Genomic DNA, 22,313 nt, shown 5'->3' on the forward strand with positions numbered 1-22,313 from the left:
TCAACCTTCCCCCCAACTTTGTCTCTTTGGTACTGACTATTTACGAGTATGACTACTCCACAATTGCTCATGGTCAATCTGGGAATTAGTTTTTTTAGGCTGTCAGTAAGGATGGGGTCTTGTTGGGTCGGGTATGTGTTAGGTAATTAGCAGCAGGGGCATTATGCATAAGGGGAGGAGCTTGGAGCTCGGATCAGTAGCTGGAAAATGTGGCCATGTCAGACCGATTCTGATCCGAAACCCACAGGTTGAAGACAAATGAAGTATAGCTACTCAGATGGAATGTTATGGTGAGTACATAACTTCTTTTTTTGCAACAGTCATCTGCAAGCAGTGGTCAGAGAAGGCTGTCTAAGATTAACAGACATTAGGCTGAAGACCTGGAAACTGATTGGCGAGAAAGAGCAAGAAAATTCAAGGAATTACTCAGGGCTTCAGCACTTCAGGAGGAAGAAGAAGAGTAAATTTGTGGAGCTAAAGAAGAATGGCAGTGCCTCAAAGCAGTGTGTGTGTGAGGACTACAGAACAGAAGTGACTGATCCAGGTATGGAAATAAGATACATAAGGAAAGCTGGTGGTGGAATGCAGAAGTCCAAGAAGTCATCAAAAGAGAAGAGGAGTGCATGGAAAACGTGGGAAATAGAAAAGACAGATCAGACTACGAAGTAGTACTAGATGGCTACCAAAGAGACTGAGATGAGTTGCAATAACAAAGAACAAGGCATCAGTGGCACCCTACCAGCTACTGGAAAGTGCCTCAGTAGATGGCACAAAGAAACTTCTTATCAGGTTGCACGGCAAGGACTGAATGATGAAGATGATAGTCAGACACTCATTGTAAGTGATGCTAGCAACAACTTGCTAACTAATCCATAAGACATAAAAGGCAGATGGAAGGAGTAGTTCCAGTAGCTTCTTAATGAAGACAACCCTACAGAAGCTGTACTGTCCCAGACAGCCTATGATAAAAGAGGAGGAGGAGCCCATATTCGATGAAGTAAGACCAGGACAGAGGAAAATAAAGTCAGGGAAAACAGCAGGTTCAGATGAAGTCACATCAGATATAGGATCATAGAAGGGTTCATGGGAGGTTACTAGGCTAATGGCCGTAGAGGCTTTTTAAGCCTAAGCATTCATGCCGCAATTTTATGAGTTATCAGTGCTTAAGGACTGGAACGCCTTTGGTATGTTCTTGTGCCTTAGGGCATCTACAAGCTGCGTATATCAATAAGGGACACAGGCAAAAAGCCTGGGGTGAGTTTGTGATTTCCCATCCATTGATCCAAACTGTATTTGAATGAGCTTAGGAAAAAGCTCTGCTTCACATTAATTTGGAGTTTGTTCCAGAGAAGTGGGTAATCTCAGAAACACATACCTGTTCCTCCAGCACGTTTTGTTTGATACAAACTGTTTAGATCCTTAGATCGACTAATTGTAGTGCAAATGTGTAGCAGTTCCATCAGGGATGGATCAGAGAATACCTTGTAGGTTAGGGATAGACTGCCTGCAGTAGTCTGTAGGGGACAATGTCAAGGGAGAGGGCTTTGAGGCAGTTCACACAGGACTATTTGCACCCTGTATTCTTGTAGCGAGTAACCTCGTTGGCCACTCCAGCTGTTGCAGATGCTTTGTCAGGTACATGCCAAGCCAAAAGGTGCATTGTAATCTTTATTATTATTCTAATGAGGACTGAGTGTAGTGGAACTATGAACTCCTTGGATCTGGATGTCATGCCCTTACTTATCAGTTGTGCTATGTGAAATGATTGTCTTACCACCACGTACATGTCAACCTGAGTCCCCAAGTCCCTTAGCATTGGGTTTGCTCTTAGGTGAGTGTTATCAATGATGTAATTTGCAAGAGTTGTCATCTTTCAAAAGGGTATAATTATGCATTTTTTGCACTGAATTTTAGACCATGGCTCTGGCGCTAGTTATTTTGTCTGTCAGACCAGCCTGAAGGATGTCTGCATATTTGAAGAAGATTCATTGATTGCTGAAGATGGCATGCTGGGTGCAAATTTGGTCAAGCAAAACCCTTTACATTTGCCTTGATTTCAAAGAAGTATATTCTGAATACGAGAAGTCCCAGTACCGAGACTCATGGGTCACCACTATTAATAGGCCTCTTGGTGAAGATGGACTACCCCACCATAACTTCATGTGTCCTGTCAGTGAGTCTTTTGGCTAGCCATGGTGTGACATAACAATTTATGCCTACATTTGCCTGTTTGTCTATAAAACCAAAGTGAGGTATTATGTCAAATGCCTTTGCCAGGTTGAGGTAGGCAGTATGCACCATTTTGCTCTTATCCATGGCTCTAGTGAGCTTCTTGAATAAGTCCACCAGGTTTAGTTGGCATGACCCACCTTTGATGAAACCAAACTGGAATGGGTCCAGTGTTTGAAGAGTTCCTTTGTCTTTGTTTATGAGGTCCACGATAATTCTTTCCTTGACCTTGCGTATAAGAACGGTTAAACTTCTGGAGCTGTAGTTCCTTGTGTCCGTTCATGGTCCCACTTTTTGCAGAGGAATGACTGCTGCAGTCCTCCATTCCCCAGGGACAAAGCCTGCCTGGCGGCTGTAGTTGAACAGAGATTCTTGTGGGCCTGACAAGATTATGCCAAAGTATTTAGGAGGCATACTGGGATATTATTCGGATCCATTAATGCTGTGTTTTTAGTTTTGGAGAGTGCAGTGAGAACCTATTCTTTAGTGATAGTTGGGGTAGAAATGGTAGACAATTTCTGGGGAATAACTGGGGGTGATGGTGGGTGAAATAGGAGCTAAATTTATCAACCAGCAGATGTGCTATAGCCTTTGGTTTGGTATAGGGAGTTCCATTTACTACAAGTTCAACACACTGTTGGATGTACCCCTTGAATTTGCCTACATAACTGAAAAATGCCTTTTGGGCATTCTTAGCCTGGGAGACAATTTTCTTCCCTTGAAGTTGGCTTTGGCAAGCTTGATAAGAATCCTGAGTTGCTTGTTGAGATTAATGAGGGAGTTTTTTTTTTTTTTTTTAGACATAGTGTCATTGAGACCGGGGAGAAATGGCTGTTAAGGGTACCCATAGCAGTGTGGAGAGAGAGAAGTATCCTAGATGACTGGAAAATAAAATTCTAGACAGCTCTCCTAACAGAATGGAGGAAGATTAGCTTTAATATGACAAGACATCTCACAGATCAACTCTTTTACAGTACACATCTTACAAAAAATGTACTGTCATGTTTGGGGATGGTCACTAAATTCCCAAACAGCATTTGATCTGTTGTAGGAGGGCAGTTATAGCATCAATGTGGCACAATCATGCCATATCTTACTATACCTCTAAACAATACCACTAAACTGTATTGTTAGGGGTAGTGTATGACAGAATTCATAAGAAAAGTAAGGCGTACAAAACAGTAATGAGACCAGTACTACTGTATGGTGCAGAAACTGGGCAGTAAAGGCAGAGCAGTTGACGAAGCTAGAGGTAATGGAGATGAAGTGGCTAAGATGGCTGGTAAGAAGCACACTGAGACAGATGAAGAAATAAGGACATCACAGCAGAAGCCAAAGTAGCTCCAGCAGCAGAGAATGTCAAAGAGACGAGATCACTGTGGTTTGGGCACATATGCAGAAAAGCCGAGTACAATCTGGTGAAGATGATTTGGGACAGACGAAAAGGCAAGAGGAAACAAGGGCAGCCAGCAAAGAGGTAGTTAGAATGTGTGAGAAGACCAGCAGCATTTAGGCATGACTATCAAAGAAAGTAGGAGTGTGTCACTGAATCAGGAGATAGCGACAGTTGACACAACACCCAAACCACACTGTATGTCCTGTATCCTTCATAAAACCAGTCCAATAAAATCTAGCTAAAACTGTCTTTATCTTGTCCTTTTTGTTCATTCCTGTATGACCACTTGAAATACGACTGTTAATTTCATTAAAAATGCTCTAAAATGTTTTGAAATTGATAGCTATCTTGTTTTTTCTTCCTGTCTTTGGTGATTCTGTATAACTGGTTATTTCTTTGAAGTAGGGGTATGTAGAGAGCCTGTTCTTGTCTTTCAGATTTCCATCTTCTCTCTCTCTCTCTATTCTGTCTTGCTCTAGTCATCCTCCCACTGAGCTTTCCAGAAACTGATATCACTTATGTGGAGGTCAGCTAAATCAGGATTTTCCACAGTATTCTGATGTGAACTGGATGCCATGGTCTGTCCTGCAAATAAAGGTATAGACGTTTCTCCATCAACTTCCTCCCATATGAAGGGCAACTCCTAAAAATAGGTTTCTTTCATTAGAGGTACTGGATATTTCCCTTTCTGTCCCACAGCAAGTGTTTTAATGGCTAATGTTTTTAAGTCTTGGTTCTGTTTCTGGTGAGCTCTGTTTTGGTGGAGCAGACAGAATCTTAAGACCATGTCCGCAATCCTTTTTTTCCCTTTTTGCTCTGTATGGGGACGTCTGTCCCTTCCTGAGTTTCTGCTCCTGTTTCTCCTAGTGTATTAAGTGGGAACTTTTCTATGTGAGGCTGTATGCTGACTTTATCACTGTAACAGCTGGAATCTTTATAAAACTCGCACTTTGTCATTTCCTATATTGACTGATGTCAGTATTTTAACAGGAGTTTTCTGACAAGGTTCACTAGTGGTTTTATCTAATCCTTCTACCAAGAGCCAAATCTTAGCTGCTTTCATGTCTTCTTCACCTGCATTGTTCTCACTGCTGGGGCTGTATACTTTCTATTATTCAGCTTTTTTTGAGACAATAACTTGATAGACCATACATTAATGACAATTTTTAGCAAACATTGATACATATAAAACTATTTGCATTAGTACCAACATTTTTACAGCCCAGTTGATTAATTTCATGTTTTCCTGCCTATCTGACATTAGACTTCCATTCCCTCTTAGATCATGCATCCATTTCCATTCTGTTTCTTTACTGCAAACATGTTAGCCACTTAACATCTCAGATGTGACCTAGCTCCGTTAGCTTTCCATTGCATTTCTGCATTTTCATTTACAATTTCTATTATAACCTCCTAGTTCATTTCTGTTAATTTCCATCTTCTCCTAGTTAATTTTTTCTTAACAATTAACAAGGGAGAAAGTAGATTTTGCCAATAGGAATGAGAGCAAGTAGGGGTGCAAAAATAGGCAAGGGCGAGTTGGAATTTACTGGAGAAAATTGGCAAAGGAACCAAGATAATGGGAGCAAATAATTTGAGAAGGAAAGGTAATAGAGTGGGATGAGGCAAAGAAGTAATTTGGGACTGCAGGCTGGTGATGGTCTTTCCTGCCAGAGTATAGGCAAAAATAAATGTATAGGGAGATCCTAAGTGAAGGACATGCTGTGGCACAGTTTAGCTGAATCTAGAACAGAAGCTGCCAAGAAAGGGATTCTTAGTAGGGCATGTGTAATATTGCACAATAACTGTAAGACTCAATCGGAGTAGGTTAGAAAAGACTAGAAAGACAGACTGGAAAAAAAACAATTTACAAAAGATCAATGGAAGGACATATGTATGACTCCCAAGTATGCAACAAAGTCCATAAGGTTTAGGATTTTTGCTTGGAAGTGTTTGCATAGGTATTTTTATAACCCGAGTGACTTCAAAGGAATTTTCCTGAGATACATAACAAAGGTTGGAAGTGTGATGGGAAAGGAGGAATTAACTGATATGTCTTGGGAGTATAATGAGTTGGCAGACTTTAAAAAATCCCTACAGAGTACTCAGTCAGAAATATTGGGTTAACAAATAACTGTATCTAAGGAAATTATTCTTTTGAGCTGGGACACAGGATCTGAATTGCTTAGACACAGTAATGCCTTTTTAAGTGATTCTGTTGGCTTCCAAAAAAAACAATTACTAGAAAATGGAAATCAAAGTCTAAACCAACTGTTTTGAAATTGCTGAATATTATAAAGGAAAAAACAGAACTGAAAGAGGGATCTTTAGAGAAGCGAAGGAGCAAATTACATAGAAATGAATGGAAATTGTGGAAACAATATGTACACAGTAATGTTGAGGAGGAATGAGGTTGAAGGGAAGGCAGAAATTCAGTAATTTAAATAATGTTGCACTGATGATAGTTGTAAAGAAAGAAAAGTTAGGTGATGTATAATGATACATGTAAATGAAAAATGCTAATACTTTTTTTTCTTCCCGTTAATGTACGTTTGCCTCTGTCTTAAGTGATAATTTAATAAAGGTGTTTACAAACAAAAAAAGGGTTAACAGGGGACCCTAGTTTCCACAATAACAGCTATGCATGAATAGACCCACTGACAGGTTATGCTTGGTTATTAAAAACTTGTTTTAGCAATTTCTGGGAAGTCCGCTTAAAATTTGTCATTTTAGGCCATGTCAAAAAAAAAAGTTCCCAATTCTCCAACTCTTCCTTAACCTGCCTCCAACAAATATTGCTGCCCTGTGGAAACCTCTTTAACTTTTTCAGTGTTTTTACAAAAACATAAATTTAATAATTTCCGTACAAATATCCTGAAATTCTTTGAATGTTTTGTATACTTGGGCACTAAGTAGACCTTTGTCCATTGTTTCCAGCGTAACAGATATTCTCTTTTCCTAACCAACTTTTTTCTTTCAAGCTGCTCCTTTTACTTCTCTTGCCAAAGTTTATAAGCTCTACTGGCTAATGTTTTTGAATTTGCTTCCTCTGCTCTGAGTCTTATTAAAAATTGCACTAGATTTGGAGCTTTGGCATTTCTAGGTCTTGCTGTCATAATCATTCTCTGATACATTTGAAGGCCATGAAATCATGATCTGTCATTCAGAAGCAGCACAAATGTTTCTCTAGGTTCCCACATCAGATGTAACACGTACTTAGGAGGGAAGTCTCTGCAGTGGACAGTTGAATCATCATCATATCTCTCTGCATTGATGATGGTCCTTCCATTCACCCTAATGGATGCACTTACCTTTTATCCATGTAGTCAAGAACCAAGCATCCACTGGCTAGTTAAGAGCCCTAGGGATCATTCATTCTTGCCTGGGTAGCACAGCTGGTTCATTTATTCTTCAATGATAGGAGTCTGGTGGTAGGGAATGGAACAGTTTGCTGTCCTGTGGAGGCCTAACTGCTCTCCCCATTGTAACAGCTGTTCATTCTCTGCTGCGTGTTGCCTGCCACAGGGAAATCCTCACACTTACTTGGATAACTGTGGGTACTCATGCTCATAGGATCTTGTTTCATGCATGCAGCACCTAGTGCTCCCACTCGATGCCACTCAAGTGACTATCTAGAGCTAAGTCCCTACCCCCAGGATGGGCAGGCTGGCAGTGGCTGCTCAACTCCCATCCTGGCCACCCAGCTCAGTCAGACACCTAAGCTGCTAAATGAACTCTGGTTGCCTGGACTGTAGTCAGGGGTTTATCCCTCTATGCCAACGGAGCTGTGTAAAAGTCTATACTCATGTTTTTGTTTTTTAGGTGTGTTCACTCGCTGTGTGGGGCTGAAATAAGGAGTGCTTCCTAGCTGACAGATGACAGCATGTTGTATGCTGGGAGCTGGCATGCATCCTCAGGTATGAAGTATAGCAAGTGCAAGAATTTTTTCAGTAGTGGATTTCAGAAGAGGAAATCCCCGAATGAGATCTACAGCAGAGAGATCCCTTCTCACAGATCAGTTGATATGATGAGTTTCATATTTGTCAGCTAACCTGTTAAGATATTTAGCTAAAAGCACAGTTAATGTGTGACTGCTAAGAGGTCAAAGCATGGCTATGTTATGTACCTGTTTTCTTTAATTTTCAGGATGAAGTTAATGGCATGGAATCCCTACAGGAGGATGTGATTGTCAGTGGCTCTTGCAATAAAACTCTCTGCACAAACCTGGAGGATACTAGTGACTTTGCAAGAGCTGCCCAGCTTGCATCTACTCCGTTCCGAAGTGAGATGAATTCAGACTTTAAATTGCCCAATAAAAAGGAAGATGGTCAGTCTGAGAATTCAACCATGTCAGAACAGAAGGATTCTTACTTCTCTCAGGCACTCCACATTAACAAGCTCAGGTAAAGATCCCACTTACTGTGAGATACTGGAAATATTAGCAGAAGTCTTTGACATATAGAGTGCATAGCAAAAGAGTTGTGTTGTATATGGAAATATGCTCCCTTATTCCCTGTGTAATGAGGAATAGTGAATACTTTGGATTGATGGTGTTTAGTGTGTGCATGCAGTCTTTTTCTTTCAATTGTAGGGAAAAATGAAATGTTATCTTCTAGGAGAGATCTGGTAATGTGTAGCGCAAATGCATACTAAGTCTAATTCAGTATGACATGATGGGAAACATTCATGTTTTCAGGCTATATCTTGGAGCATTCAGTCAAGGTCATGCAAAATAGTTCGTCACATACTGATTGGCAACCCTCCAATCTTCCTTTAGTGTTTTTTTTTTTTTTTTTAATGCTTTTAGCCTGTTATATGTTGGCTTCTTATGGTTGCTGTTAATTGGGTTGACTCCCATTCTGTTTTTTCAATTTTTTGTTAGTATTGTTGAATATGTACACATGTTTTTTGACATTATTTCCTGCTCAGTTTTCAAAAAGGAGTATTTTCTGTAACTAGATTGTGGCAATTCCAGGCTTTGACTAGACATTTTGGGGTGGTAGTCAGGTGACATGACAAAGTCTCAAAGTTTTAAAATGCTATCAGTTTACATTTTATAAAATATAGATCTGATGTTGTTAGTCTTCATTTATTCTTGACTGTTTGGTCTCTGTTCTGAACCTCAGAACTGACTCTGCCATTATAACAAGCACCTGGCAGCCAGAAACTCTCAAGCCAAGGCTACCCACAGTGCCTGTCTTTCTTTCAGGTCTCGTTTGCCACGTAGAATTACAGATGCATTAGTCATGCTCTCAGCTACGTGCTAACTTTTTTTATATATACATATATGTTTAAAATATTCTTCTCTTACTTTCTAACTTGCTATTTTCTTGATAGTCCTTGTTACAGTTGTGTTTCTTGAGTGCGAGTGCTTTATCTTCCCTCCTTACCTTGTTGAGTAGAAAATCTTTGCTTAACATTGTTGGTACGTTTGGTAATTTTTTAAATACTATTGCTGGTATTCCCTCATCTTTCTTCTTCTTCCTCCCCTTACCCTTTTGCTGGTACTCCTTAGAGAAAGACATTTTTTTCTGTTACTTGTGTGTGTGTGCGTATGTTTGTGATGGCCCACGCGCCTTCTGTATTTGTTTTTGGAAAGATGACAGAGAAACATAAGGGAACCACTGGTTTCAAGCAATGCGAGGGATGTGGAAGAAAGATCCCCAACTTTCTTGTGTTTACTATTTGGGGGTGCCACACTTAGAAATTCTGCCATGTGAACTCTGCAAGGGTTTCTGCAGAAAGGCACAACAAGCTCTTCATCAAAGGGCTGTTAAAATGTCCTTTTGGCGAGGCTGTGTCTGAGGTGGAGACATCTAAGTCTCCCAGCAGAGAGTCAAAGAAAAGGAGTCACTCTGTTCCGGCATCTCCTAAAGCTCATGAGTCTAAATCTACTAAGGGCCAGGTCCCGATCCATACCTATGAACCAAGACCTAGGATGCCAAACTCGACGCTGTTCTGGCACCAAAGCCTGTAACGGTCCCATGGTGCCAACAACTATTGAACCTACAGAAGTCACTACAGCACCGACCACTTCATTGGTACCAGTGACCCTCTCGGCACCAACAATAGTTTCCCACATACTGGTTACTTCCTCCCCAGCAAAACAAGTTATTGGTCAGCCGACCATGGTGCCGAAGGTCGAATCTGTACCCAGGACTAGATACTGTCCAACTATTGACCCTTTCTTGGGTCAGCAATCGAGACCATTCTTTGAAAGGCCAGAATCACTCTCTGGGATGTCCGTCCATTCCACCAGGAATCTTTCAGAGATTGATATAGTCAGATTAGTGGATCATCTCTTGGCGGCCAGAGCCCTTCCTTGCCCCATCTAGGACTTCTCTCTCCCATCTGGAGCAGAGTGTTATTCTCCCAGGACATCAACTTATCTCCCCCCTTTAACCTCTCCACATGCCTTGGAGACCTCAGCTTCGACATTCTCACTGCTGACTACTTCGGGTGCCAATGGTGGACCTCGCTTCGGTTCCGGATGCGACTCTGTGGTCGGCGGCTCCATCGGAGCCATCCCACCCATGGGACCATCACTTGTCTGCCAGCTCTGGATCCTTGGAACAGCTCCAGTTTTTTCCACAGCCATCCACTGTTCCTGGTGCTCTGGCAGTTGCTAGTCCTCTCACTGCTCCTGCTCTGGATGTGGGCTCATCGGAGCGGGGTGTGACACTGGTTCCAAGGTTGTCTTTCTTGGTTCCCAGCTCCCATCCCTCTTCCGGCGGCCTGCCTTCCAGATTGTGGAGAGAGCTCTTGCCTCAGCAGGCTTGCAGTTGGCACCATCCCTGTTGACATGTCACTTCTATGTATCCTGTGGTTCGCAGCTGTCACAATCTGCTACACTGGGGCAGCAGGCACAATAGCAGCAAGACACCCTGCTGCAGGGCACCCTGTCTTCGGAGTCGTCCTGAAATCTCCCCCATGAGGAGCCACCCAGTAAGAGATTGTTCAAGAGGAAGCACCTAGATTCTCCAGAAGAATCTGTCACCAAGGATACAGATTTCAATGAAGGGGAAGGGTCTTCACAGTCACCCCCTGAAGATGTCTCCTTCAGAGACATCCTGGAAATATGAAAACAGAGGGATGATTGGAAACCCACAAACCTTTCCTCCAAGGAATCTGTTTTCTTGCAGGCTTTTCGTGCCTGACCTCCTCCTACTTGGGTGACCCCACCTGCCGATGAACTGGTCAAACTCATCATGCAACTTGTGTGAAAGGCTCGTGACACTATAGAGCCAATTCCCTGGAGAAAAGACAAAATTATTTCCGTGCCTGAGGATCAGCCTCACTGATTGAAAGGTCTAACAGCAGATGCCATAGTGACGGCGGCTGCCACAAAATGACGGCGGCTGCCACAAAAAGGAACTTGCCAAGGAGAGTCCAACTGTTCGTCCTCCAAACAAAGAGTCTCATATGATGGACGGATTTAGGAAGCGGGTCTATGCTTCAGCGACCTTTGCCATATGGTCACTGAATTTTTTGGCACATTTCACGCAACTTTAAAGAGAACTGATAACTTGTGCTTTCAGGGACCTTTACAGGAGCAGTGTCTGAAGTACGCATTAAGGTTGCCTCACAGCTTGCCACCCTAAAATCAATCTCCAACTCGTCCATGTGGCTTATTGCACATACAGCTGAAGGGTCGCCAGGGCAGCGGGTACAGGTGTTGCCATTAGGTGTCACGCCTGGATGCGCTTGTGTGACTTTGCGGACCACTTCTTCTTTCTTTATCAATGCTCCTGTTGATGCTTCATCGCTGTTTGGCCCAAATGTCAGAGACACAGCCAGATGTGAGAAGGACGGAAAGACCTTACTCCAGGAGGAGTGGAAAGATATGGTTCAGAAACTCCCAAGGACCTTTTTGTGACACACGTGACTAGTATTCCCCCGGGGCAAAGGGGAAACTGCTCTGGAAGACACCCCTCCCGTGGCAGAGGGGGGCCTGTGTAACCAAGGTTCCAGGGATTTTTTCTCTGGACAACCCTACCAGCGCTCATGAGCAGCGGCCCGATTGCTTTCCTCTGGAAGCAGTCAGGGAAAGAATCTCTCTGCACCAAACAGCCTGGCACATAACATCAGATTCTTGGGTGCTGACAATAATTACCAGAGGTTACCATATCCCCTTCAATCTTTGCCCCAAACCACAAAGACGAATCCCTGATGTTCCACCCAGCACTTGAGATCCAAAAGCTGCTTCAAAAAAAAAGTCATGCAAACAGTCCCATCAAACCAAACATGATCCGGTTTTTACTCGATTGTTTTAGTGCCAAAAAAGGTAGGGGACTGGAGGCCAGTCTTAGACCTCAGTGTGCTGAACAAGTTTGTTCAACAAACAAAATTCTGGATGGTCACAGTTCAGTCTATCCTTCCATTTCTGGAGAAAGACGATTGGATGTGCTCTGTAGATCTTCAGGATGCATATTGCCACAAAAATGGACAAATGCTCCAGACAATACCTCCGCTTCTAGCTAGAAGCCAGTAATTACCAATTTTGAGCACTGCCCTTTGGTCTCACCATAGCTCACCAAATGCATGGTAGTGGTAGCAGCTTACTTAAGGCTACAGGGAATTCCGGGTGTTTCCATATTTACACGACTGGCTCCTCACCGTCCCCACCAGGCATCTGCTGCTTTCCACCTTGGACTCTGTTCTAAGGCTTGCAGAGTTCTTAGGCATCTCGATCAACAGAGAAAAATCAAAGCTATCCCCCACACAGGACATAGAATTCATTGGAGCAAGACTAAACACAAGATCCTGCATGGCTGTTCTGACCTGCCAGGTCTTACAGCTCCTTGGGTCCATGGTAGCAGCAGTCACCTTAGTTCTGCTGGCAAGATACCAGATGAGGTTACTTCAGTGACTTCTAGTGTCACAGTGGTCAATGTTAACTCATCCAATGTCCCACTCGATCCGAATAGCCAACTGGTGCAAGCAGGACGTAAATTGGTGGATGAAGCTTGAAGACAAACTTTGGAGCCACCCCCCCCCCCCCCTTAGCCCAAGACCATAGTGACTATGGACACATCCCTGATAGGGTGGGGGTATTTTCTGGGAAAGACAGTCCAAGGAGCAGTTTGCATATCAACATCCTAGAACTGAGAGCAGTGCTCTTAGCACTGCAAGCTTTCCAGTCTGCCCTCCCTTCAGGGACATTTGCTATTCAATCGGACAACATGTCAGTAGTCTGGTACATCAGCAAACAAAGGGAGCCAGATCCTACCCCCTTTGTTGGGAATCCCTAAGAGTTTGGCAATGGGCAATTTCTGATAGCAATGCACATTCTGGGGAACTGAAACATGATTGCAGACAAACTGAGCAGATGCATTGTCCTGCCTCATGAGTGGTCTCTCAATCCCATTGTCACGGCGAAGATTTTTCATAATTGGGGTCAGCCTTGCTGCGATCTGTTTGCCTCTCCCACATGCCACAAATGCAGCAGCTGCTTTGCCCTGGTCCCCCTTTGGGGGTGGGGGGTAGTTCTCGAGAGATGCAATTCTACACAATTGGGCCCCAGGACTTCTTTATGCCTTTCCACCAGTACCCATAATTCCCCAATTTCTAAAGAAAGCCCAACGGTTGAGAAGCAAAGTGATTCTCATTGCATCTATTAGCCCCATCAAGTCTGTTTTCTCTTTCTTTGGCCCCACTTAATTTACTACCTATGGATTCTGGATCCAATCCCAGATCTGTTGTCTCATCCACAGGGCCTGGTCCATCCCAATCTACAAAATCAAGCTGAAAGCTTGGATGTTCTGTAGTGCTGTCTCGCCTTCGTTCTTACATATGGGTTTGGAGCTGATTCTCTGCTTTGACTCAGCCGATTGCAAAGCTCAAAGTCTCTAAGTTGGGTCTTGGCAAGGTAGGTATCCCATAACGCACTAGTAAGAATCCCCAGATCTCGTTTTCCGCGTTTATGAGTTCAAAAGTGCTCTCTTTCTTGGCCGTGGCTAATTTGGAATGTTTTCTTATTCATATAATTACAGTTATCATTTTGACTATCATAGAAGTTTAGTTAGTTTAGTATTAATAGCTTACAGTTAGGGCGGCCACGGTGGTGCAGTGGTTAGCATTGCTGCCTCACAGCAAGAGGTTCTCTGGTTCGATCCTCGGCTGGGGTGCCTTCTGTGCGGAGTCTGCATGTCCTCCCTGTGGTCGCGTGGGTTTCCTCCGGGTGCTCCGGTTTCCTCCCACATCCCAAAGACATGCTGCAGGTGGATTGGACACTCTAAATTGGCCCTAGGTGTGCGTGTGAGTGTGCCTTCTGTGGAAGGTTGGGCGCCGGGCTGGCAACTCGACACCGTAAAACTCCACTGCCATTCAATGTGCGGACAAGGCGATCCGCTGTGGCGACCCCTAACCGGGAAAAAGCCGAAAGAAGAAGTAGTATTAATAGCTTACAGTTGTTAACTTTGTAGTAGTTAGTGTTTTTTTTGAACCTTTATTTCAAATTGTTGTGTTGGCCGTTGCTTCCGCAGGCCTTCCTTAGTGGTATCACTCATTTTCTGTGTGCTAGTTATAGATAATTTGTTTTTGGGCATAGGTCCGTTTTTTAGTTAGGACCTGTTCTAACTTTTGTCTGTTGCTTACTTATTCTCTATTTCGCCTCTGTTCAGGGCTAGGCCCATTTAAGTTAGAGGACCTAGTCCTCTGTGTTTTTTATCCTTGTGTGTGTGTTTTTTCTTGAGCAGGGTTAGGTCCGTTTAAGTTAGAGGACCTTGTCCTCGCTTTATCTTTCTACGTTATAGTCTGTGATTGTGGTTGTAGTAGTATGTCTAAAGAGACTAAAGACCATAAACCTTTGGGTTTCAAAAAAGGTCTAAAATGTTCACAAAAAATGTCCCTGACTGACAGGCATAGTATTTGTGTGAATTGTTTGGCAGCCATACGTCTACAGAAGACATGTACCTTTTGCCATTCTTTTAGTTCCTGGGTTCTGCAGAAAAGGAAGAACAAAACTCATTTTGAAAGGTCTCCTTAAAACTTCCTTTGAGGAGGATTTAGCTAGCTCTTCCTCTTCTCACTCCAGGTCTCCCTCTTCTAAAAAAGAGAAAGGTCAAGTTGGTTAAAAGACAGTCTCCTACACCAACTGCTAAATCAGGACCTCCAGAGAAAATTATCAAAATTGACAAACCTGCTGCCTCTTCTGCTCCTATGCCTTCGGAGCCAGTTGAGGTTATTGACATAGACATTCCAGTTTCGTCCCCAAGTTTTTCAGAGCCGATAGCTGAAGCCATACCTCGGAGCCAGTCAAGAGATTTAAACCGGTATCCCCGACACTTAGATCTCTGATTTTGCAGAGATCTCAATCCCCTACCTTGTCTTCCAGATCCTCCAGGAGTCTTTCTGAGGAGGGTGTCAAGAGACTGTTGCTTAGACTTTTGAAATCAGCGGCACTAGCAAATTTGTTGATGGCTCCGACCCAGTTGGTTCCGGAACCATCTAAGGCCATATTACCTGCTTTTTTTCCTCTTCCTCGCCATGTCGGTCTTTTGGAGCCAGAGCTATCGGTGCTGTTTGTTGTGGAACCATCTGTTCCAGCACCCAACTGTCTGTCTCAGAGCCGAGTTCTGCTCCATCACCTTCAGTGCTGTCCCTGGTGTCTAGGAGCCGAAGCTCACCAGTCGGCCCGGATGGGGACGCTCAGACCCGAATGTCTTCTGTTCCGAGCCTACCTCTCAGTGCGTCTGCTCGGCTGAGCTTGGGTCCTACATCTGTCTCGGAACTGATAGCACTGGAGCCAAGGGATACTTCCGCTTCCTCGGAACCGGTGGTGTCCTCTGAACAAGAGAGGTCTGCCTTTGACATGGTGAGGAATGTGCTGTCTATATCTTCAGCTCCACACAAGGGTCCTGATGCTCTTCCCCCTCAAGCTCCGACCTCTGTCTCAGCACCATCTCTCTCTCTTTATAGCAGAGACCCGCAACCTCAGGAGCCCCCCTTGGGTCGCCCCCAGTGTTCCGAGACCTCCCCAGAATACCCTTCTGAGGAGCCTCCTCGGAAGAGAGCTTGCAAGAGGAAGCACATAGACTCACCTGATGAGTCCATCACCTCTGACACTGACCTTAAGGAGTCAGAAGGGTCCCCTAGATCATCCTCTGATGATATCTCCTTCGTAGATATCCTAGAGATCCTGAAACAGGAGGGGTGGCTGGCCCACCCGTCACCCCTTCTGATGAGGAGTCAGTATACCTGAAGGTTTTTGGGTCTCAACCTTCAGTCTCTTGGGTGTCTCCACCTTTGGATGAGATGTTAGATTTGGTGAGTCGAAAGGTGTGGGAAACTCCTGAAGCCATGGAAACAGTCCCGAGAAGGCCGAACAAATTTCTTTCAGCTCCTAGGGGAAAAAGAGTTTCTGATGAACGGTGTGCCTGTAGATGCATGGTGGTGGCAGTAGCCACAAAGAAGGAACTAGCAGAAACTTCCTCATCTGTTCACCCACCGAACAGAGTCTTGAATGATGGACAGATATGGGAAGCATATTTTTTCTTCAGCGGCTTTTACACTCAGATCACTGACTTACCTCATCCATTTCACTAGGCTTCAAAGAGATCTCCAAAAAGAGCTAGGAGATACTGTCCGAGGTACTTTAACTGAAGGAGTCCCTGAGAAGGTTACTGCTCAGTTGTCCACCTTAAACTCTATTGTTAACTCCTCCATGAGGCTGACATCTTACGCAGTAGATGGAGCGAGCAAGGCAGCGGGTTCAGAAGATTCCCTTAGGAGACACTCCTGGATGTGCTTAAGTAACTTTGCAGAGCCCTTCAAATCTACATTTACCAACGTCCCCTTTGACGGTTCCTCTCTGTTTGGACCAAAGGTAAAAGACACACACACACCAAATGTGAGCAGGAAGGGAAGACTCTCTCTGACGTGGGAGTACATTTTTCCGTTCCTTATAGACCATACCCTAAAGGTCAGAGAGGCGGAATAATGTGGTTCAAGAAATAACAGAGATTTTTTTTTCCCAGACGCACAAGATGATTCCTTCTCCAGAGGCAGAGGAGGAGGAAGTGGGGCCCGACTGTGCTTCTCTGGAGCCAGTTGGGGATCGCTTATCTTTGTGCCCAGAAGCCTGGCATGACATCACACAAGACAAGTGGGTACAAAGAATAATTTCCAGAGGATACTCCATACCCTTCTCTTTTCCATCTCATCTAACCAAGAGAATCCCAGATGTTTCAAGCAACTATAGAAGTCCAAAAGTTGCTTCAAAAGAAAGTCATCCAAACCGTCCCCGCAGACCAGATAAGATTCGGAACTTACTCCAGATTCTTTTTAGTGCCAAAACGAACAGGGGACTGGAGGTCCATCTTGGATCTCAGCAAGTTGAACGAATCAGTGAAGAAGTCCAAGTTCCGAATGGTAACACAACAGTCTATACGCCCTCTGTTAGGGAAAGACAATTGGATGTGCTCCATAGATCTGCAAGATGCGTACTACCACATAAAAATGGACAGAGCATCAAGGAGTCATTTATGCTTCTGGCTGGGAGCCAGTCATTACCAATTTCTTGCTCTGACCTTTGGTCTCACCACAGCCCCCAGGGTGTTCACCAAATGCATGGCGGTAGTAACGGCTCACTTGAGATGTCTTGGATTCCAAGTGTTTCCGTACCTGGACGACTGGCTTCTGACTGCCACCTCCAGGCGCCTACTTCTACAAGCCAAGGATTAAACCATCCGAGTCTGCACTCAGCTAGACATTACTATAAATTGGGAAAAGTCTGTCTTGTCACCCTCTCAATATGTGACTTTTATAGGCACAGAAATAGACACAGTTGCAAGATGACTCACCTTCCTTCAGACAGTGTGCATATTCTAAGACAGCAAATATACAGCCTGCTTCCCCAACACAAGGTCAAAGCGAAGATAGTACTCAAACGTCTAGGAACCATGTCCTCTACTATAACTCTAGTTCCACTAGCCAGACTACATATGAGAATTCTACAATGGCTACTCTTTTCCCAGTGGTCACTTAAGCAACTGCCTCTGTCTCATCCCATTTTAATAACGGAATCTTGCAAAAAGGACCTTCATTGATGGATCCATTCCAGTCAACTAATGATAGGGAGACCATTCATTCCTTGCCAACCCGTTGCTACTGTGACCACAGATGCCTCCCAGATAGGGTGGGGGAGACCTATTCTAGGAAGGACAGTCCAAGGCACATGGTAAGAACACGAGGCTCTCTTACATATCAGTGTTCTAGAGATGAGAGCAGTGCTACTAGCATTGCAAGCACTTCACAACTTTCTTCCTCTAGGGACAATAGCAATCCAATCAGACAATATGTCAGTGGTTTGGTATATAAACAAACAAGGGGGATCCAGATCCTACCCCCTATGTCAAGATGCTCTACTTGTTTGGCAGTGGGCGTTATCTTCCCAACGCTTTCTAGTTGCAACGCATATCTCGGGGAGAACCAATGTGATAGCCAACAAGCTTAGCAGGACAATCTTGATGCCTCATGACTGGTCCCTGAATCAGAAAGTCGCAGAACAGATTTTCCGCAAATTGGGACAGCCTTGCTGCGATCTGTTTGCCACCCCAATGAACACCAAATGCAGTAGCTACTTCACTCTTACCCCCCCCCCCCCAGGGGGAGACACCGAGAGACACACTTGTCCACAATTGGCCCTCGGGACTTTATGCCTTTTTTTCCTTTCCACTAATATCGAAACTGATCCAGAAAGCAAAGACGTAGGGAAGCAGAATGATTCTCATCACTCCTTACTGGCCTCGTCAGATTTGGTTCCCCTCATTTTCTGGACGATCCATGGACTCTGGACCCAGTACCAGACCTTCTGACACGTATGTCAGACACGTTCCATCCTTGTCTTCACACCCTCAACTTGACAGCATGGTTGCTCCACTTCTATCCCTAGTCAGGCTTCATAATTTCTACCCTGAGGTTACACATATCCTGATGCCTTCTCATAAACCTTCTATGAGAAAATTGTACGCTAGCAAATAAGATTTTCTCTCTGGGCACAAGCTAGGAACATAGATCCATACACAGTCTCCGTTCCTTTAGTGTTAGAATTTCTAACTGAACTTTTTCATCAGGGATCAGCTGCTGCTACAGTCAAAGTTCAGTTAGTAGCAGCTATCTTCAGTTTTCACTTGGGACAACATGCACCTAATCTTATGGCTCACAAATTGTGTAAATCTTTTTTAAAAGGCACTACCTTACTAAGACCTCCTTTTCAAGAACCTATATCTCCCTTGGATAGAAATTTTGTTCTTTCAAAACTTACCTCACCGCCCTTTGAACCTTCACATGCATGTGATTTAAAGTTCCTATCAAGGAAGACTATTTTTCTGGTAGCCATTACATCCGCCAGAAGAGTGTCAGAGCTGCAAGCACTCTGTCAAACCTCTTTACTTGATATTTCACAGAGACAGAGTTTCCCTTCGCACTAACCCTTCCTTCGTCCCCATAATTTGTTCACAATTAAATATTAATCAAACTATTGATCTGCCAGTCTTTTTTCCAAATCATACAAATAAAGCGGAATATAAGTTTCATCAACTTGATTTACAAACAGTTAAGGTTCTATCTACATAGAACAACAGAGTTCAGAAGATCAGATCAATTTTTTATATATTTTTTGGAGATGAGAAAAGGAATGCCAGTCTCCAAGATAACGTTATCAAACTGGGTTTCAAATTGCATATCGTTTATTTATTCTTCTAATGGCAAAGAACTCCCATTTAAAATTAAACCTCATTCCACCAGATCTATATCCACATTTGCAGCTTTTCAAGCCAGAATTCCAATGGACAGTATATGTGCAGCAGCAACTTGGGCTACCCCTCATACCTTTATTACTCATTACAAATTGGATTTGGCCTTCAGGGGTAGAGTCTCCTTTGGTTCCATGGTTCTTAGGAGTAGTAGATTCCCATGAGCCACATGAGAAAAAGATGCTAGGGACGCTGTCCCATATGTACGAATGAAGGCGAGATAGGACTACAGAACATAAAGAAGTTATGTACTCACCATAATGTTCCATGTTTGTAGTCCACCTCGCCCTTCATTCTTACGAACCCACCCACCTACGCCCGTCCATGTATCCTTGGAGGATCTGGAGACAAGATTATGTCTATCTTCCTTAGGGTTGGAGATCTTTCATCTTTGTTTTTCCTTGTGGAAATACTTTTATATCACTTTTATAGACAGCAGCAAACAAGATCTAGGGATTCTTACTAGTGCATTATGGGATACCTAACTTGCCACAAGCCAACTTAGAGACTTCGAGCTTTGTAATCGGCTGAGTCGGAGGCGAGGATCAGCTCTGAACCCATATGTAAGAATGAAGGGCAACATTTACTACAAACATGGAATGTTATGGTGAGTACATAACTTCTTTTTTCTCCACTTCCAGTAATTGCCAGGCGAAATAAGTTATCTTCCCCAGTACAAAAGATACTTTGGCTTCACATAAACCATCCATCAGAAAACTGTATCTTAGCAAATGGAAGAGATTTGCGCTTTGGTCTTATGAAAAGGGTATTGATACTTTTTTAGCCTCCATCGACAAGATCTTGGAATATTTATCCAGCTTATTCCAATTAGGAGCCTTTGCTTCTACTATTAGAGTTCATCTAGCTGCCATTTCAAACTTCCATAATGGTTTCAGTGACCTTTCTCTGATGTTCCACCATCTCTGCAAAACCTTTCTGAAGGGTGCTTTACATTTGAAACTGCCTTTCAAAGAAGCCATTGCACCTTGGAGCCTAACAATGATCTTACAAAGTTTGGTCCATCAGCCTTTCAAGCCAGCAGCCACTTGTGATATCAAATTCTTATCTTGGAAAACTCTATTCCTGATGGCTATCACGTAGGCCAGGAGAATCTCAGAATTGCAGGCTCTGTGTGTAAAATACCTGTAAATCATTTTTCACAAAGAGAGAGTATCACTCAGACTAATCCATCTTTTTTGTGTAAAGTGGTGTCAGATTGTAATATAAATCAGTCCATTGATCTACTAGTTTTCTTCCCAAAATTTTCAAACAAGGGAGAATATTGTTTACATTTGTTGGATGTACACAGACAATTACATTTTTACTTGGATAGAATAAAATCTTTCAGAAGATTGGACCAAGTGTTCCTATCTTTTTCGGGTCCTAGACTGGGCAAGCCATTTTCGAAAGTTACACTGTCAAAATGGTTGAGAGATTGCATCACTTTTATTTTTCAACAGAATAAGCTGGACTTGTCAACAAAAGTTGGGGCGCATTCTGCCAGATCTGTTTTCACTTCAGTAGCCTTTCGTTCCAGAGCTATTGTGGATGGCTCGTGCAGCTGCAGCTTGGGCTACTGCCCATACCTTGATCACTCATTACAAATTGGATGCTGTCTCCAGGGGAAGAGCATCCTTTGGCTCTATGGTACTCAGGAGTATCCTTTCCTAGGGCCTCCCAAGGTCTAAAGTAGCTAGGGACTCTATCCCATCAGTCAAGAATGAATGAAGATTGACAACATCAGATAAAGACATTATGTTCTTACCATAACGTTCCATCTGTGTTGTCTAGCTTCATTCATTCTTGACATCCCATCCACCTTTCTCCCTCCTAAGACTCCTGGAGGTTCGGAACTAGTCCTGGGATCCTGGTAAGGTTGTTGGTCAGACAAAGCTTCCATCCTTTTTGTACTCTATAGACAAACTCGATCTGAAGGGAAGAGAGGCATTGTGGGTAGCTGTGGCCTGAGAGTTTCTGGCTGGCGTGAGCTTGTTATAACAGCCGAGTCTGTTCCAAGGGTTAGAACAGAGACCCAACAGTCAAGAATGAATGAAGATTGACAACACAGATGGGACGTTATGATAAGAACATAACTTCTTTTTTTGTGCAACAGCACTTTTTCTGTCATCTCACCTGTGAGTGCTTTCAAGATGCTCATGTGATTTTGTCAGATTTTACTCTGTGCTTGGGAAGTGTATATAGAAGTGAGAAAGGCAGTAAAATCAGTCTTCTTTTTTTCATTTGTTATTGTCTACCTTAGATGATTTTATGACCATGTGATAAGCTGGCCTGTATTGAAGATTTTCTTTTGGGTGTAATCTCTAAAATTGCTACTTAATCTTATGAGGTTTGCTAGAGTATATCATATGAATGAAGATGTCCTTCAAGAATGCAACTGCAGTCATAACATATGGGTTGTCCTGCCTCAGGCAGCCCTTTGTCGGCCGGATTCCAAAGTCTGGGTCCGATGTTGGCTGATGTCGTATTTCTCTCCGACGTCAGAGCGGCTGGAGTACATAAGCATCAGCCGACGCCATTTTCTTCAGTCTTTCTTGCCGCGCAGTGCCTGAAGCAGAAGCAGTTCGCAAGTGCCGGTCGGTCAGCTCCTGTATTCTTAGATTCTGAAGTCATCAAAAAAGCTAAGTACCCCGTTGGGGACCTTTTCTTGCCTCAGCCGATGTCAGAAATTACTGAAAAAGTTAACAATTGTCTTTCTTGTGGTAAACAAATACCTCATAAGGATTTCCACTCTTACTGACTTCCTTGCCTTGGCCCAGACCATGACGTCTCGGCTTGTGTCGCCTGTGCTCGCTTCAATAAGCGCACTGTTAGGCGCCGGGCGGAGTTCGCTGAAGATTTTTTCGGCAAAAAATTTGCTTATACAATGCCGTCGGAACTTCCGACATCGCAAACTCCCAAGAAACGAAAAGACT

At 43.5% G+C, this 22,313-nt stretch overlaps 1 protein-coding gene across 1 annotated transcript in view; it reads left to right on the forward strand.

Moving 5' to 3' along the window:
• BUB1B (BUB1 mitotic checkpoint serine/threonine kinase B) overlaps positions 1-22,313 on the forward strand; it is a 1,687,592-nt gene that overhangs the window by 929,559 nt on the left and 735,720 nt on the right. The window contains exon 15 of the mRNA XM_044074144.1: positions 7,772-8,028. Within this exon, the coding sequence (XP_043930079.1) occupies positions 7,772-8,028 (257 nt within the window). The remainder of the gene's footprint in view (positions 1-7,771; positions 8,029-22,313) is intronic.

This window comes from Protopterus annectens, chromosome 6.part0, assembly GCF_019279795.1.
Source record: "Protopterus annectens isolate FY-2018-M chromosome 6.part0, PAN1.0, whole genome shotgun sequence".
Taxonomy (NCBI): domain Eukaryota; kingdom Metazoa; phylum Chordata; order Ceratodontiformes; family Protopteridae; genus Protopterus; species Protopterus annectens.